This window comes from Falco rusticolus, chromosome 3, assembly GCF_015220075.1.
Source record: "Falco rusticolus isolate bFalRus1 chromosome 3, bFalRus1.pri, whole genome shotgun sequence".
In the NCBI taxonomy this organism is placed as follows: Eukaryota; Metazoa; Chordata; class Aves; order Falconiformes; family Falconidae; genus Falco; species Falco rusticolus.
Window position 1 is genome coordinate 83,193,959 of NC_051189.1, and position 17,566 is coordinate 83,211,524.

General features: G+C 37.5%; 1 protein-coding gene across 9 annotated transcripts in view; it reads right to left on the reverse strand.

The window, feature by feature from the left end:
- The window catches only part of CTNND2 (catenin delta 2), a 679,250-nt gene that overhangs the window by 165,271 nt on the left and 496,413 nt on the right, over positions 1-17,566 (reverse strand). For all 9 annotated transcript variants that reach the window (XM_037380649.1, XM_037380646.1, XM_037380644.1 and 6 more), the window contains one exon: positions 9,127-9,259. In XM_037380649.1, coding sequence (XP_037236546.1) covers positions 9,127-9,259 — 133 coding nt within the window. The remainder of the gene's footprint in view (positions 1-9,126; positions 9,260-17,566) is intronic.

The following is a 17,566-nucleotide window of genomic DNA, read 5'->3' on the forward strand; positions in this document are numbered from 1 at the left end:
ATCAGGAAGCAGTACTTTCCCAGGATGAGGATAAAGACAGAATCTGGCCCACAACCAGTAAAAAACGTGCTAAACTTCAGATTTGCAAAATGGATTAATTTTTGTATCTTGTTTCTAATTGTCTTGTTTTTTATTTTATTCCTTCTGTGGTATGAGTCATACTCTTGGGTTACACCAGTGTAAACCCTAGAGAGCAGGTCTGACTTCAGTAGCATTGCTATAAGTTTACTCTGAGATTACATTTAGGACTCTGGTTCAAGTGACTTCTAATAGTTTTATGCAGTGGCTGGATAGACAGGTATGTATTTTAATTTTAGAGCCCCAGTTGTCCTTATGCCTCTACAAATCTGTGCCTTATGCTGGAACCATTCTCGGTAGCTTAGTAACAGCCACCTCTTTGTATTTTTAAACACATTTTGGAGATCATCTGATGGTCTTTACCTTAGAATTTTCGTTTGGCTTTGCCTTTTTATCAGGACTTCAATACACCGTATTGAAATAATTTTGCTGCCAACCTTTTTAGTTCAGATATGTTGAGAAAGCATCAAATTACAGTTATTGCTATCGATCTTAGGCTATTTTATTTCTATATATAGTGTGCAAAGTCTTATTGTGGCTTGCTGGATGATGAGAAAGGTAATAAAAAAATACGCTTTACAATAGGAAAGTAATCCTCTGCATTCACACATCAGCCGAATAAATCAGAGAAGCAATTGGCAGAAGAGTTATGAATAGGAAAAAAATCCATGGTACATACAGTAGAACATTATATTACTTGAAAAAGTTGCAAATATGTTTATTGCCCATTAAAATGTGGGAACATCGTATTAGTTCATGTCAAATGACGCTGTCTTTCAGTGTGTATTACCTTTCCTTCCCTAACATCTAATTTTTGTCAAATACAAAAGGTAAAGCTTTTACTAATGTTTTAATACAACCCTGTCATTTTGTCCTCAGACCAGCAAAGAGATACTCATGACACAGTGCGATGTTCTTCCTGCATCTGCTGCATGCCACAGGAAGTAGCAAGAAGGCATTCCTCTTGCACACATAATTCTATTTTTTTTCTCTCCTCCTAACTGCATGAAGCATTATCACCAGATGTTCACATCCGAATTTTCTGGCTAATTGAATTTATTGCCTGAAAGCCTCTTCTACGCAGTTACCCACTCACAGGCAAGCTCTGCCTGCCCAGAGCTGAAAAAGAAACCTTTAGCCAGTATTCTCATTTCCTGCGAGGTATGCTGTAGGAGCAAGTGCTAAACCCCGATAAACAGGAGGTCTAGACAGGCTTTGTTCAAGACCTCACTCACTCCCTTCAGCCCACAAGAAGACCAGTGCCAGGCCCCTAAATGGCAGCAGAACAGAGGTCAAACTCTGTATCCCAAAGGTGTTTGCAGACACTGCTAACAGTTTGCAGCAAGAGGATAGTCCAGGCAACAACAGCAAAGCTGCAATTATCCATATGAAGCACGGACAGTAGTTAGTAATTTTAAAAAAATTATTTTGGCTTGTTTTGGCTCTAAGTCATTGTTGCTGACTACTTATTAGTATCACAGAAAAATGTATCTTAAAGAGGAACTTCTGCAAAGAGCAGGCAAAACTTTTTCCATCTGGCTATTCCCTGGAGAGGGAGTAACTGGGCAGTGGGGAACGGATGGACACCAAATCAGTGTAAAGCGGTGTTTGGGGTAAAAATACCAATACACATTCACAATATTAAGCCCACTATTCTGTAAAATAATCATGTTTTCAGTCACTTGTAAATTAATTCTGTTCAGTCTCTTTGCAAGATGAGGCACCCAGAATGAAAGTAATGAGGGACAGCCCTTACAAATGTTTTCAACCTGAAGCTGCATGGGTGTTGATATTGATGGCTTGTTGACATCTTATCACCCTTAAGAAGAATAAAAGAAAACAATCAAAGCAGAATAAAATTATAATCCCTGTTTTACAGTAGAGCCCATAGTCACGGAGGGCTAAAAATGGACCCAGGGCTTGAAACTTAGTCAAGTGATTTCAGTATAAATCCATTTTATTTCAGGTATATTCAGGTATCCAGCTTTTACTTAATCTGTTCATGAATTATGACATCTTCACATATTTACCCCATCTTTCTCTTCTCTCTCTGGCTATAATGAAACATAAATATGTAAATTTTTTTGTGTTGCTGCGTAAGAGTAGATTTTAGCTATAGGTGTGCTAGAGAAAGCTAAAATAAAAGATACTCAAAATTAATCAAATGAACTGTTCTTGTCATGGTTTGATTTTGTAATTATTATCATTTCCACAGCTGATCAAGTCTCATTTAATAATTATAGGTCAGTTATTCTACACTTTGCAGTTATAGATATTACTTCTCATGTAAGATATATAGAGTACAACACAAATACTGCAACGATGTAGCCTGTGTTGGTTGAAAAACATTCTTCAAGTACCTCCAGTTCAAAAGTTCTTTGCAAAAAAAACCATTAGAAGTTAAATAACCTTTGAGAAGGAATTAAAAATCGGCATTCAACATGCTAAAGAATAAAAATATTGAACGTAATGGGAAAGAAGTAATCATAAAGCTATTTGCAGACTCTGTCTTACTGTGAAGAGTAAGACTCTGTGGTGCTCTTGACAGTCGTGCATGAAGTTACAACTAACTTTCAGTGTAAAATCATACTCTTGAATGACAAGATACAAGGAATGGAATGTCTTCTTTGATGAAAAAGTATTCTCCAATGCAAACTAAGACAACTTACGAAAGAAAAAACAAAGGGTCACTTCCAAAATTATTTTGAGAATGAAATAAATTAAAAAAAAAAGAAGAAAGCATTTTGTATATGAATAAGTGACAGTAAAAACCCCCAACCTATACTGCAAAACAACACACTATTTGTTGTTTGACTTCTTAGAAAACAGACTAGATGCCTGTGAGAACTTGAAAGATTAAGTCCTGTAAAATCATCATTAATAAGGCTCTATAAAAATAAAACCCGTAAATTCTTACATAAAGACTTGTTTTTGGGTATGTCACTGGGTCCTGCTTCACTTCATTAAAATAATTTCTACCAGTAAAAACTACACAGAAAGAGTAGGGAAAGGGACTGTTTGACATTTACTTGTAAAGGCAATGGGGTGACAGGGTGATGCCCGGGGTGATGGGGTGATAAACTGAACCGTCCTGCGTGCAGTAATCTATGAAATCATAGGTAAGCAAATGTATGAACATCTAGGGGCTCATTTTGGGAATAAGGTGCAATCATCATTAAAGTTGTAAATTCCTTGTGAAACCATTCAGGCAAACATTTCTCAAAATGTGTGCTTTTCCCCATACAGATGTTTAGCCTAAGAAAACTATAGTTATCAACATACTAATAAAATGTTTATAACTGAACAGGGGAGTATACTTAGAAAGTATGTAGCTGCTGTTTGCATTAAAATGCACTCAGCAAATATTTTAGAGTCTCTGCAATTTTTACATTGCTTCTCAGTATCGCCTATGAGATACCTCTTTCATTCAAACTAAATACCATGACTATATCATGCTGCATACAGAGATTAAAGGAGTTTACATAAAGCCTTTAATGGAAAACTAACAGTATCATCACTGGACAAGCCAAATGCCAGGCTTTAACTGAAGAGATTTCAGAGGAAAAAGAGAGAAGAGGAAGGCTATGGGAAGGTGAATGCAAAATTATGATTCTTCTTCAAACACATAGGAAAAGAAGGATACTCTTGTTTTCTCTGGGACCCCTTATGAAAACGGGGGAACCTTGCATAACACTGAAGAAACAAAATCAAGATATTCTTCAAGGAAGATGAGAGCACCTTCAATCACCTTCTGGATCCTTCAAATGTTATAAACCAAAGAATTCTGTCAGTATTAGCCAGCAGGTCTAAAACAATATGGACTGTTTCTCCACCACCCCATACTAAGTGTAAGTATTCCCTGGGAGAAAGCCATGCTAGAAACAGGTACGCATGTACCCTTGACCATCATGCACGTGCCAGTACAACGGATGACATCAGAGTTACTACAACACTATAATGAAGGTAAACAAGAGGTTAATGTAGTCTATGCCTGCTGCCTAACAGGTGAAAGAGTGGTGGTACTGTGTTGAAAAGGTTATGGGCACACTTTGAAGAACTCAGAGAAGACGATGCAGAAACACCTTAAGTTTAATGACAAAATGAATGTGAATGATGGTTCCGAGCAAGTTGGGAAAATGTTTTCAGTGTGCAATCAGTCAGTTTTTAGAACTCCAGCAATAATGCCTGGACTGACACTTCTGAAGGCAGTGTATATATATATAGGAATGCTCTCCAAGATAAAGAGGAAACTGTCCGATGCACCAGTGTTTATTAAGGATGCCAGGGAAAGCTTCAGGCAGGACAGTTCAGGTTGCTGTTCTTTTGTTTAGCATCTTTGCATGATTTTCCTGCAAGGAGAACCTAAGTGTTGTGGCTTTGATGGTAAAAATTAATTTCCTAGATTGCAGCAAGGAGTCACTGGTGCAGAAAACCCCAAGTGACCTGTTGTACCTTTGCAGCTGATGGCAGGCTGCCATCTTCCATGAGCACAAAATGGTGTTGGCGTGTGAAACTGCACAACTCAACCCTTTTATATGGTGACCTCATACAATGGAGTAAGATGTCATTACAGGAAGAAAAATTGCTGTGGCAGAATGAATCCTGTGTTTAATAGAATGTGCTCTTTTAAAGAAATGTTCTCTGCTGTGTATTTTAAAATACTTCTCTTTTCCTATATCCCCTGTCTGTTCCTCCTTGGCATCCAGGACCGGCTGCTCTGGCTCTGCTGACAATCTCACCATTGTTAGTGTAAGAGCCCTCTCCCAAGGAGAAAATGCCATCTGAAAGGGCCTTCTTGTGCTCTTCTGCCTGATCAACTCTTCATTTGCCTTCAAATACCAGATCAAAACTTCTTCCCCCCTTTCCTTTTGCCTTTCAGTTGCATTCTCCACTGTCATCAATGAAAGAATAATTTATATTATGAATTGCTAATGTATTCTGAGGTTCTGAATTACAGAATTATTATGCCTAACTGTAATGGGCTGCCTGGCAATTTTTACCTTTAGCCTTCTGCCTCCCTGTGTCCCCTTTCAGATATATGAGATTTTCAGTGAGGATTGGTCACTGCTCAACAGGAGTCAAAAAATCTAACTATCAAACATTAGCAAAGATAATCCAATTTCTCCAACTCCATTCCAATGTCTGCTGTACCACCTACGCACCAAGCACAGGGACTAAAGGTAGAGAATGAGAAGCACTACTAACAGCAGATGTAGTGCATGCCTTGCAGTCAACAATACTTAAGGGGACTCAGAAGTAGCACTTGCAGAAAACTTTCAGGTAAGAGCAGTAGTTACAATTATACTTTTAAATAAAGACTAGCACTGAACAGCTTTTAGCAGCATACAAGCGGCAGTCAGTGTTTATCTCATTTACCTGTCACTGTACTGGTATGTTCAGGAGTGGAAAGAGCAAAAGAAAAATTTTATCAGAAATATAAAAGCTAACTCAGTCCAGAAGTTGGTTTTTTTTTTTTGTGAAAAAGTAAATGACTTGTGATGTTTTAGTACCTGGCCTGGGACATCTTCACATAAACAGTTACTAACTTTGAAGGTCCTTTAAGTTAGAGAAGGGCATTTGCAGATCTCATTGCTACATAAAAGACTGCACAGGGCATTTATGCTCATGTAGCAATAAAGGTACATTTTGAGAGAAATTATCAAATTCAGAAGTGTGCATGTGATCAACACACGTTTTAGAAATAACACCTACCATAAAGAACATAGTCATGAAGGGAAAAAGATCTCTTGTTTCCCTAGCCATACATCAAACGTTTTTGACTGCACTTCTTTTTCATATTTGTCTTCTGTAGAGTATTTCCACTTTATTTTCATGGGGGGAGCACAGGAAGCAAGGGGTAGCATTCCACACTTCAGCCACAGACATTTAAAGCATTTTAGAAGAGAAAAATGTAATGGTAAAAACCATAAAAGGTGTTAGGAAAATCAGAAGTGTATGATCATAGCTGCTATTTTCTATTTCTGTCTAAATTTTAGCTGACACTGTTCTATGCAAACCTTTGTCCTGCCAAGCAGATGAGGATAAATTTATTCAAATCCCACTAAACTCTTATGAAAGTAGGACAAGTTTACCGCTATACAACAACAAAACTCGAAGACTGAAAGCATGGTCAGGTTCAGAGGACAGATAATTCATCGACTTTTTGGTAGGCAATACAGCGCAAATAATGCTTAAAAGAATCAAAACATTATTTCAGGACAACTACTTCCAGAAGCTCTTGATAAAACAGCCATTAAATGCAGTGTGACAATTTGATGCTCACTAATGATAAAGGTAAATGAACATTATTTTTTTTCCTGTCAGGCAACTCCAGAGTTGAAACTTTAACAACTGCATTACTTTTCAAATTCAATGCAACCAGTAAATTAAATTGTTGCATAATATTATTACCTCTGTATGTATGTGTATGTTCAAGTGCATGTTGTACATAAACACTTAACCAATTATTTAGTGAATTCAATCTGCTTTTTCCTCTGTGCCTGACTGCTGTACAAAATTCCAGCAGTTTTCTTAACTTGCACATTCCTATGTTTGTCTTCCTCCAGGGTTTGAAAGACCACTATGTTTTCTTTCTTTAGTCCAAATCATTTGCTATGTTGAATCTAAGTATCTGGTAAAAGAGGAATCTTCTGTGCTTCAAAAGAATTGGAATTTTTCAGTTTTGTAATCTCAAACTTACACCTGGATGTGTCCTGGTGCTTCTTTTGCCTGCACCTTGTGTCCAAGCTGGAGTGTTTCCCTGCAAGTGAATGAAGCAGGACTATTGTGCTACTTTCCATGAAGAAGGAATTGGATATTAAATGTGGTCATTCTCAGATAGAGGAGAACCTGGTCACAGCACACAACTGCAACACAAATACTTTGCAGAAGAGTGAATTTTGGTATCAGTTCTTATTATTTAGGTGTTAGTTCAATTCATAATTCACACACATCCTTAACAGTCGCCATGTGAGTTGTCCCAGGCAGGTTTAACAGCACCACTCAAGTTCCTCTGGCTAGGCTCAACCCTAGGAGGAACCTCAGATATCTGCTGCAATATCCCCTTATCAAGAGGATTTTGAACTCCTCACACAAAAGGTTCCTCAAGAAATTCTTATTCAGTGGAAAGCTCAAGCAGACCCTAAGCACACTATTGAGCCCTTTGGGTGGATACTGATTCTAATGAACACAGAAACTGTTTAAGTGCTCTGCTGAATCATGGCCTAAACACAACAGGACTTACTAAATGTTATAGGTTCATAGATAGATAGATAGATACAGAAAGGGATAAAACAGTTTGCTAATGTTGGATGCTTTAGTCTAAAAAGCTCCACAAAGCATTAGAAAAATGAACAATACATACCATTTTTTGCCTTTAGAAAAATCCACAGTACCAGAAGTTTGAAAGATGTTTAAAAGCAAATTCTCTGGTGGACTGTTAAAAAAAATGTATTTTGGCTTGTTTCCAAACACAGTTTATGTATTATGGAGTGAGGAATATATCAAAGCCCTGAATAATAACACCTGAAGGGGAGAAATCCTCATGTTATCTGTTATCTTTTTTCAGAGAAGCTCAGAGCTGCCTAGTGCTCTACTGTTTTATACAGCTTCATCCTTCCAGCTTGTGAGTCTGAAGCTTACAAAGGCTGGTATCATACTGGGATGGGTTACATCAACAACAATCAGTCTTCTTTTCCCTAAATGGTTAGCAATGAAAATCAAACCATATTCTTCCCTCAAATGTGATAGCTACCTAAGGGCTCTCAATCTATGGCTAACAGGAGGCAGCACAGATTGTGCAACGAATAAATTGCTCTAATAATTTAACTGACTTTCTCAGAGATAAATCAATTCCTTTACTGAAAAACTAATTTGTGAATAAGGATGAGAAAAGAGTATGGGGAAAGCATGCAGTTAAAATTTTCAGCAATACCTGTAACAGAGTTCTCTTTTCCAGTGCATGAACATTCTTCATTTTAACACTTCTGTAAGGATTTATTTTATTATTATTATTTCTAAGATGTTTGAGGTGATGTATTCAACTAGTGCAGTTCTGCCAGTGCCAGCAGACCAGATACTTATTTACTCACTGGGGGATTTCTTCTGCATGAAAAAGCCTAGAAGGGAAAGCTACAGCCAGACAGACCCACGAGAGGTATGTGCTGAGGGTGAAGAAAATGAAGCACTAGCAAGTGAGCATCACTGCACAGTTCTGACAAATAAGCAATAGCAGATCTTGATCTCAGTTTACCTTTACACGCCAGGCTAAAAGATGCCAGTACAGGCACAGATTTATGTACACACCACATGTCCCTGATTAGCAGTATCTCTGAGAGGGCCAGGGGAGGCAGCTGGGGCTGGTGACTGCTTCACGCATTCAGATTTAATTGACTCCTGTGTGTTTGTCACATCCTTCAGAGCTGCCTTCCTTCTGTTTCAACTTGTGCCAAAAGCTGAACTGGTCCCATTAACCACAGGGATCAAGCAAGCAAGAAGTACCGATCAGCTACAGGTACAGAACAGTCTATAGTGCTGCCTGAATTACATTTTAGATACAATTTGCACTGTATTTCAAGATCACAGACAAATGATCATAGTTCAAGCTGAAAACCCGGTGAAATTAAACTCTATTCACACAATTATACATTAAAGCAGGCTTTGATTCAGAATCTGTTTGCTTAATTTTCATCTTCTGAGATTGCACTTAGCATCCAAACGTCACTCTTTGAAAATCCTATAGAAATGCTCATATGTTTCAGTGAGATTAAGACTATGCCGCTATCTGTTTACTGAACTACTGTTACAGTGTTTAAATGGTATCCAATCAATAAAAATTCAAAACCAAACAAAAAATGAGTGATAATGTTATTTTATGCATTTTTAAAATTTCTCCAATGATAACAAATTACTTAAGTGAAAGCTTGAATAAAATGGATCCAGACATACACATGTGACTTCTCTTGTAACTCTTTTTCAAGTACATATTAACAATTGGTGTTGATAAATGGTAGACAGCATCAGTGCTGAGAAAGGGTTTGTAAATCTTACCTCCGCTTTTATTTTATTGTCTCCAAAACAGAGGTGTTGTAAGTAGGCTGCAGCATTGGACTGTACTGAGGGAAACTGATGCTGTAACATCTGTATAACTTCTGGAAGCTCTGGATCTCGCCATCCAAACTCTCTGTGTGAAAATAAGAAAGATTCATCAAAAATTCTGCTGTTAGTGGATAAATGTGGCAACAGCTGGGTCAAAAAGGATGACAGACATGTCCAAGTAAAATCTTGATTCTTTCCCCCCATTATTTTCACTGCAAACATCAAATAAAATAAAAAGCTATTTTTCATTTTAAACTGTACTTCTCTGAAAAAAAAGAAAAGAAAAGGTTATATCAAATGTAATTAGAGTACATAACTTTATGGAACTAGGTCTCTAACCGCTAAAGCTTCTTAAATTAAAATGGTTGTATGAAATCTTACTATAAGAAAGAAAATACATGCTCATATCATTATATTTTCCTATTAAAATATGGAGGTTAGAAGCAGAACCACAAATGGTTTGCTATGAAATGCTGGTTTGTCAAAAAGTCCTTTCTACTTACTGCAAGTTTGGTATAAATTGCTATCTTATTTAGAAAGTAATGGCTTATTTTGTCTTTTTGTTTACTTTTTTCCAGATAAGGTCTATGCTCAATGTAAAACTGTTACACAGTTCAGGCTCTGTTTGAGCAGGGGGTTGGACCAGGTGATCTCCAGAGGTCCCTTCCAACCTCAGCCCTTCTGTGATTTTGTAATGTTACAATTATACAGTAAACGCTTATATGTCAGGTTGCTTTTAAATATTCATTCACACTACTCAATCTAAAGCAGCTAGGCAAATACAAAACCTCAAACTTTGTACTTTAATCCTACAAAGCATGAAACACTATTAGCATCAAATGAAACAACTGAATACAAGTGTGTTGAACAAGTCCCAGCAGGTATTCCACAGCTTCCAGAACTGAACCTAAAATCAATCTGTCACTTCAGGTAATTTTTCCCTTTTGTGTTTAAGGGTAAAATCATTCATGAAAATGGCTTTGGACTTTGTGTCTCAAGCACCAGAGTTGCACACAGCCACTCTGCATGAGATATCTAATTCTCACATGCCTTTTCACTAAGAGCTATTTTTTTGTGCCATATAAATATTTTTCTCATTTTCCCTCTAATGCTACATGTACAAGGTAAGAAAGTCAAATTAGGGGAAAGAGGCGACTTGTGAAAAAGTCTATAGGTTCTCTGTTGCCGTTCACCTGGGAGTTCATCACCAAAAAAAAAACAACCCACAAGAGCTGTGGCAGAGTCCAGCTGTAATATTTGAAAAAATATTCCTGATCATTAATTTCCATCTCAGATTACAGGGATTCTGCTGCACTGAGGCTGAGCATACATCACTGGGGGAATTCACAGTAGCTCTTCAGTCTGTCTCAAGTAAAATCAGGCATCTCACACTTTAAATACAATAGTTCTCCCAAGACATTTTGTTGAAACAACTCTCATCTGACAATAATAGTGAATTACTACAGAACAGAGGTACTGTCTGTTCTCTTCTCATATGAGATGTTTACCAGATTGAGAGTTGTCATTACAGTTGTATTTTTATGAAGATCAGAACATAAACAGGAGATATAAAAAAAAATACACTCAGAATTTAATCTATTTCTCTTCTGACAAAACAGATGTTAACTCATGAATATTACATTTCACATTAAGTGTTTAATACAAAGAAACCAGGAAGATGCAATAATAAACTATATATGGACTATTCCATTGAACCTTTAGATGATACAGACTATTGGGAAGCTTCTACAAGAGACCTTTTGCATATGTTTAGAAAGATCTTAACATTGAATTGACATTTTGAAAAGTCAGACAACATTGTAAGGGGTATCAGGGAAGACTAGAAACTTCAGCAGCTGAAGATGGCTAACACCACATTTTCTGTGTGTATCAGCTTACTATGACACTGTTAAAAGAAGCGATTCTTTGGTTAAGCACTTATTTCTATTTAAAAATGGGTAGTACAAACCCAGAAGCAAATCATAAATTGACACAGGAGACAGAAACAATGTTATTTGACATGTTAGCTTCCTCTTATATTTGATTTCTTACTGTTAACCATGGTAACACTTGTTAACAGGTTCTTCGAACATATTAGATCTGCCTCTCATATACATGGCTCTCAGCCACTCAAAGACATCTTCCAGAAAATTTTTAAAGATAAAATATGAAAACCCCAAACCCACCAACCTTATTGAGGAAAAATTAATTAGCCTACCTCCACTTCTAATTTATTCTTATTTTCAATCCTAGGTGCCAAGTGGAGGTGTTGGTATTTTGAAGAGGTTACAAAATACCAGAAGAAAACAGCTTGTATGACAAGACAATGAGGGGGAACATCTGAATGAGTTGTTTTATACTGAATAACTATACTTCAAAGTGTTGGCACTTCTACCACCAAATTCGCTGCCAAAGGAAATTTCCTCCTTCATAATATATGTATGGCTTGAACAGAAAACAAACAACCAAAAAGCCTATTATGTGCAATAGTATACCATGGACCATGACGACCAGCTCAGGTTCTTCTTCCTCTTGCCCTGGAATACAGGCCAGAAGAAGTAGTGAAGGGGTAAAAAGAAAAGGTCCCTTCATCAAAGGTATGGTTAATTGTTCTGATGAACCTGCAGTCTTGACATGGTATTTACACATGAAAAAAAGGCTGTGCCTACTTTTCCCCTCTGATCTCCCAAAAGAAAAGTCAGCAAATAAGTGAGTACGAATACCTGTTGGAAATGGCTTTGTGCACTTTGGACTTTCAGTAGAAAATCGATTCAGAAAAGAAACCCTTAGCACCATATACTGAGTTGATGTCACCAGTTTTAGGAGAGATAATGAACAAAGCAGGAAAAAAAAAAGTTTAAAAATCTACTTCCAGTATGCACTGTCATTTCAAGCAGATGGTCTCTAAAATGATTATATTTTTAGTAGTTTCTAAATCAAATAGGGTAGCTATATAAAACAAACAAAAACTTCTGTCAACAGTTAAGGCTGCTTGAATAATTGTGATAATTTTAGTAGCCTTCATGACAAGAAGGACCAGTTTCCAGGGGTTTAAATTTTTCATTTATTTTATACAAGTCTCTTCTAGGTGGAAAAAAATAAGTGAGCTAGAGAAAAGAGAGGATTTTATTTGTTTTTAAAGAACTGCAAGCTTGCCACTCTATTAACATTTACTTGAAAAAAATATTTTTTAAAATTTGGTTTAACTATGAAAAGTTAGGAAGGCTGCTTAACAAAGACAACTGGCAAAGGTCTTGAGAAGAAAAAAAAATAATTCCTGAAGACAATGGTACAAAACTGTCTGGAACATTTTGCATAGATGTGGGGGAACTTTCAGGCCATGGCTCCAGGCATACCTGTATGACAAAAAATACATATTAAAATAGAGAGCCAAACAAAAAGTATGAGAAAAAACCACGAGTATGGATAGAGAATATGTTGCAGAAGTCAAGAGCTGGAATAAACTGGGTTGTACCCTGGAAAGGTAATTGAAATCAGATAGCAAAGTATCTTTTACTGCCTACCAGCAAAAAGCAGTAGTAGGGTCCGTACTTGATGAAGACATGGGTCAGATTAAAGGAAGAGAGAGGGATGATGGAAACCCAATCTACCTCCATTTCTGTGAAACTTCTGATATTGTGCTCCACGGAAATTAGGTAAACTGTCAACATACGAGGGTCCAACCCCTAGTGAAATTATAAAGTAGAATTGAGCAAAATTTGAAACTGTAGTGAATATCCTAAACAAATATAGCTAAGCCTGTGCTCTTTATTAACATCCCCCATGCTTACAAGATCCAAGCGAGGCAATATCCACACAGATGGTGAAACAAGTCGGAAGGCTGGAGTAAATCTGAGGAGGTGTGTGGCATGCAATTTTTGAGAATGCTAACAATGTATCTGTGTAGTTGATCCAAAAATGAAGAGTAAGCTAGATCTGTACATGCAGTATCTTCTGCTATTGTCTAAGTCTCCCTTGGAGTACTGACACTAAGCTGTTCAGGTCAGCTAAAGGCTTCTGGTGGTGGTGTGAGTTTTTCCACAAGACAATCACAGCTGTGCAAGAACACAGCTCTGGCTGGAAAGCATCATTTGCTGTGCACTTCAAGTATTTTGGCACGTTGTGAAAGTGCATTATTTCTAGGAAGCACCCTCATCTGAGGAGACTGACCAAAGCATGCCAAGGCCTTCCACCTTCTTTCTTTGACGGTGCTCTAGGAATGTAGGTTTGATCTCATTTTGAAACCTGCAGATGGTTTTAGGTTGAAGTGGTGACTAAGGCAGATGTTCCATGGATTATAGCAGGCTACTGAGTTATATGTAAGTTAGCAATATGCATGCCTAGACTATCACAATAAGCTACATTTTATCTGTGAGCAACTTAAAAGAATCAACAAGGAGCCAGACATGAGACACAAATCTGAAGTGGAGCAGCAAAAGCAGTAACACCAAGAAATCCATGCTGACTGGAGTATAGCAAGTATGGCAACTCCTACTCCTGTCTCGTATCATGTACATCTCAGAAAGTAAAGGACATACAGACTTAAAAGCGATTGTTAATAACACAACTGAGTGCAGTGGCTATGAGGCTTAAAAGTGCTGCTGGATACAGTGTACTGCATCTAAATGTTTGCTTGAATTATGACTGAATTTTCTTCTGCTACTGCAAATACTGATGACATACAGAAAAAAAATTCCAAAGTTCCTCTATATCTGCACTGATTTTAAAAAGGCTACAGAGTAAGTTTTGAAAGCACAGGTCTCCAGTTGGTGACTAAGCATGACCACTTCTACAGAGCATTGGAGAAGCAGGTGTGATGGCTTTGGTCTACTCTCCATCCATTGGTCACAGTGAATCTCACGAGAGCTTGGGTTCTTAATTCTGAATCACATTATTAGAGCAGAACATTCACATCTGATCAAGCAGTTGGCACAGGAAAGCGCTGACACCCAGAGCTATTCCCGTCTCAGCAGCATTCCCCAAAGGCAGCACTGTGAAGACGCCCGCTGTAAAGAACCATATGCTTGACAAACACTGAACTACCACCAAGCATTTATCAAAGAAAAAGAATACAAATTTTTAGGTGTATTTATTACAAAACTGTATGTTTAAACCAGACTGGTCCATATGTGCCTACCTGTCTTCATACACATGCATATATAAGAGACAGTTTTAAGACTGGCAAAGGAGAGATTTTTGTATATGAAGTGGTATTCAAAGGCAAAGAAAATATAATCAGAGGTAAGCACAACCTTTCTTATAATTCTAACTCATAAGCATTGTCCGTTGCTAATGCCAATCTACCAGACTTTCTGCTGAACTTACGCCTACAGAGATATACCCTTCTGTTTGCGCTGCACTCCCCCACCCCAATTCAATAAACAAAGCCTCAAAATTCTCTTTTGTCTAGTTTCTGAAAGGAGAGCTGTGAGAATAGTTTTCTGGTAGTACTAGGAAAAAACAAACTACATGTAGCTCAGGATCAAACACAAGAACTATCAAAAGCCAAGAGAAGATCAAAGAAGGAACTACCTCCCATGTTGAAAGGGAGAAATTTACTTCTTTTACAAACATTTGGAAGGGAATATACCAGTACTACAGGAATATCTCTCCGAGGACTTTATCTTAGTACATTTAAAAAGAGCAAAGACAAGATGTTAAACTTAACTGGGGGGGGGGGGGGGGGGGGAAGAAAAAAACCCAAACCTTAAAGATAATCCAGACAAGTACTGTGATATAAAGAAGCCATCTAACAGCTTGTTCCCTCATTTCCTTTCTGTGATTCTATGACAGCTGGTCAAACAAAATTGAACATACACTTATTACACTTAATTTATTGGGAGTTAAATTTGAAGTATTTGCAGAAAGTATTCCCCTTTTTCAAACATACTTCACCAGTCTGAATGATTTGCTGCAGTTTAAGAGAGGCAGAACTACTGTATTTGCTTTAAAATGTAACATATGAATATTGGGTACCTGTAAGCACACAATTTTAGGAAACAAAACAGATGTCAATCTCTGTTCCACTCACCTTGAAAAACAGACAAAACCCTTCACCACATTGTCCTCTCTAGTCAAACTTGGCCAAAGAAGTGTACAACAACAAGCAACTGATCGTGTTCATCCTTAACCCCACAGTGATTTTGAACCACTTGCATCCACAATATAGTGCTTAAAACAAACCCCTTAAGGCAGCAATGAACCCTCATTAGCAGAGAGCTCCCTGTACTTCTGTTTTGTCATTTCAGGAAAGATAAACCAAACCAAGACTACTGGAAAAGTCAGGAACAAAATAATCTGTCATAGTTTAGGCTAAATTTGAAAACACCAGAAATAAGAACAGAGAAAAGGTGCCATACAAAATGTAAGTTGTAATGAAAGAAAGAAATCCATCTATGTTACTGTTCATTCCAACCTGAAAACTGCATCCTGTGTGGGGTTGGATTGCTCTGTATGACTGATGCAAATGCGTCCAGGGTCACACAATCAAAGTAAATGTAAACATCTCACTAAACCTGCAGTTCTTGAATCTCACAAATCTTCACCGTTTCTTTCTCTAATGGAGTTCTTAACACCTTCTGAACAGCTGCTGTTGTTAGAGCAGCATGCTTGACTAAGGGCTTTGTAACATCAAAAAATGATTGCAACAAAGTCCTCACTGCGGGGTTGCTTAATTTTTAATACATGCACAACTGTAAACTTGATTCACAGGCAAAAAATTCTACAAGTCGTACAAATGGAACTGAAGAGGAAGCATTTCACTACAGAGTCGAATGACACTTGAGGTATGAGTGAAGTTTATTTCAGAGCTTGTCAGCACTTGAGCAGGCAAACATTACAGGCGTGTTTGGCCAATAGTTACAGATTTTCACTTGAGTAACATGCTGGATCTACTTACACAGGTATACTGTGACCTGCTAATATACTCTGTGTTATGATATTATGTACCATTCCTGGACCCACTTTACCGGATCAATAATTTCACTGATGGAAATGGGCAACACTCTGTAATCTGGCAACGTATCATTTAAATATTTAAGTGTTTAATAAATGAGCAAACATTTGACTCCAATATGTAGTTTATTTTTAGTTAAGCATGTATATTACAGCTTCCCTAGATTTCAAATTTAGCACAACTGAACGTAAAACAGCTGTGCAAACACTTGGCAATCCTGCCAAAAACCTGGATGCTGCTCTTGGGTTATGAAATTTTCCTTGGTTTATGCTTCCATGTGGCCTAAACTAGAACCACCATGCAGTAGTGCTTACACAGATTCATAAAAAATGTGGTCTCTACAATGTATTTGTATCTGCTAATGTGGTGCAGAGGAGGATGTGCTGTGGCAGGTGCAGGGGATTCCTGCCCGGCTCTGCCAAGCAGCAATGGAGATGCTCTGTGTCCCAGGTCTAACGGAACCATAAACCTGAGCTCTCAGAGCTAATGCAGCACTTGAAAGGATTACCTCTTTGATACAGCAAAAGGCTAAAACCAACTTGTACAATGGCAAATCTAACCTCCTGAAGTTCTGCCTTTGTATCCTTCAAATATTCTCTCATAAGGTATATTTTTCCTGTTTTTACATTACTACCTGTGATCTAGCTTTTAAAAGAAGAAAACCATATGAAGTAAGCTTGTGAAGAGGCAAGTTGAGAACTACTTCAACATAATGAAAATGGTCTGGAGTTAAACCATCTGTAGATTTCTTGAACATTTTCATCTTAAGAGGAAAAGATTTTGAAGATGATACAGTTGAGAAAAGATTATCTAATGACACTGTCCCATGTGGTACTATTTACAGCTCTAGGCTACTGCTTCCAATACAGCATGATTATATTGGCAGGTATAAGCATCATCTGCTCAAGGTTACCATGAATTCATTTACAAATGTCTTTTTAATAGAGATATATTTATGAACCTTTATGAAATAATCTTTCACACTATTGGTACTGATCTATAAATATTTGATTCGGTTAATCCCAGTCAGGGAGCTTTTAAGAAAAAAGTTGCCTGTGCCCTGAGGTAGCTGGTATAATGTTATCTCCCCTCTAGACTGTGGGGTCGGGAGCAAAGAAAAATTAAGGTCTTTGGTGCTTTAGGATGTCTTTTGCCATTTATACTATAAAGTTTGTTTAGTGTTTTGCCATTTGGTGGGTTGTGTTTTTTTTTTTGTTAGAAAGTGGCATTTCTCTTTCGGGGTGGTTGAGCTCAAACTGCCTTGAAAATCTTGTTTTATCTCTTCTTCTGCAGGCATTTGCATATACAGGGACTGCTTCTGCAAAGGTGAGTAAGAGGCAAATTAGGTAAGCTATCAAGATGTCTTTAAGCTGCCTAATTTATCTTCTTTCTCCCTGCAATGCATAACATTTTTTGACCCCCTACTACAAAAGGGCC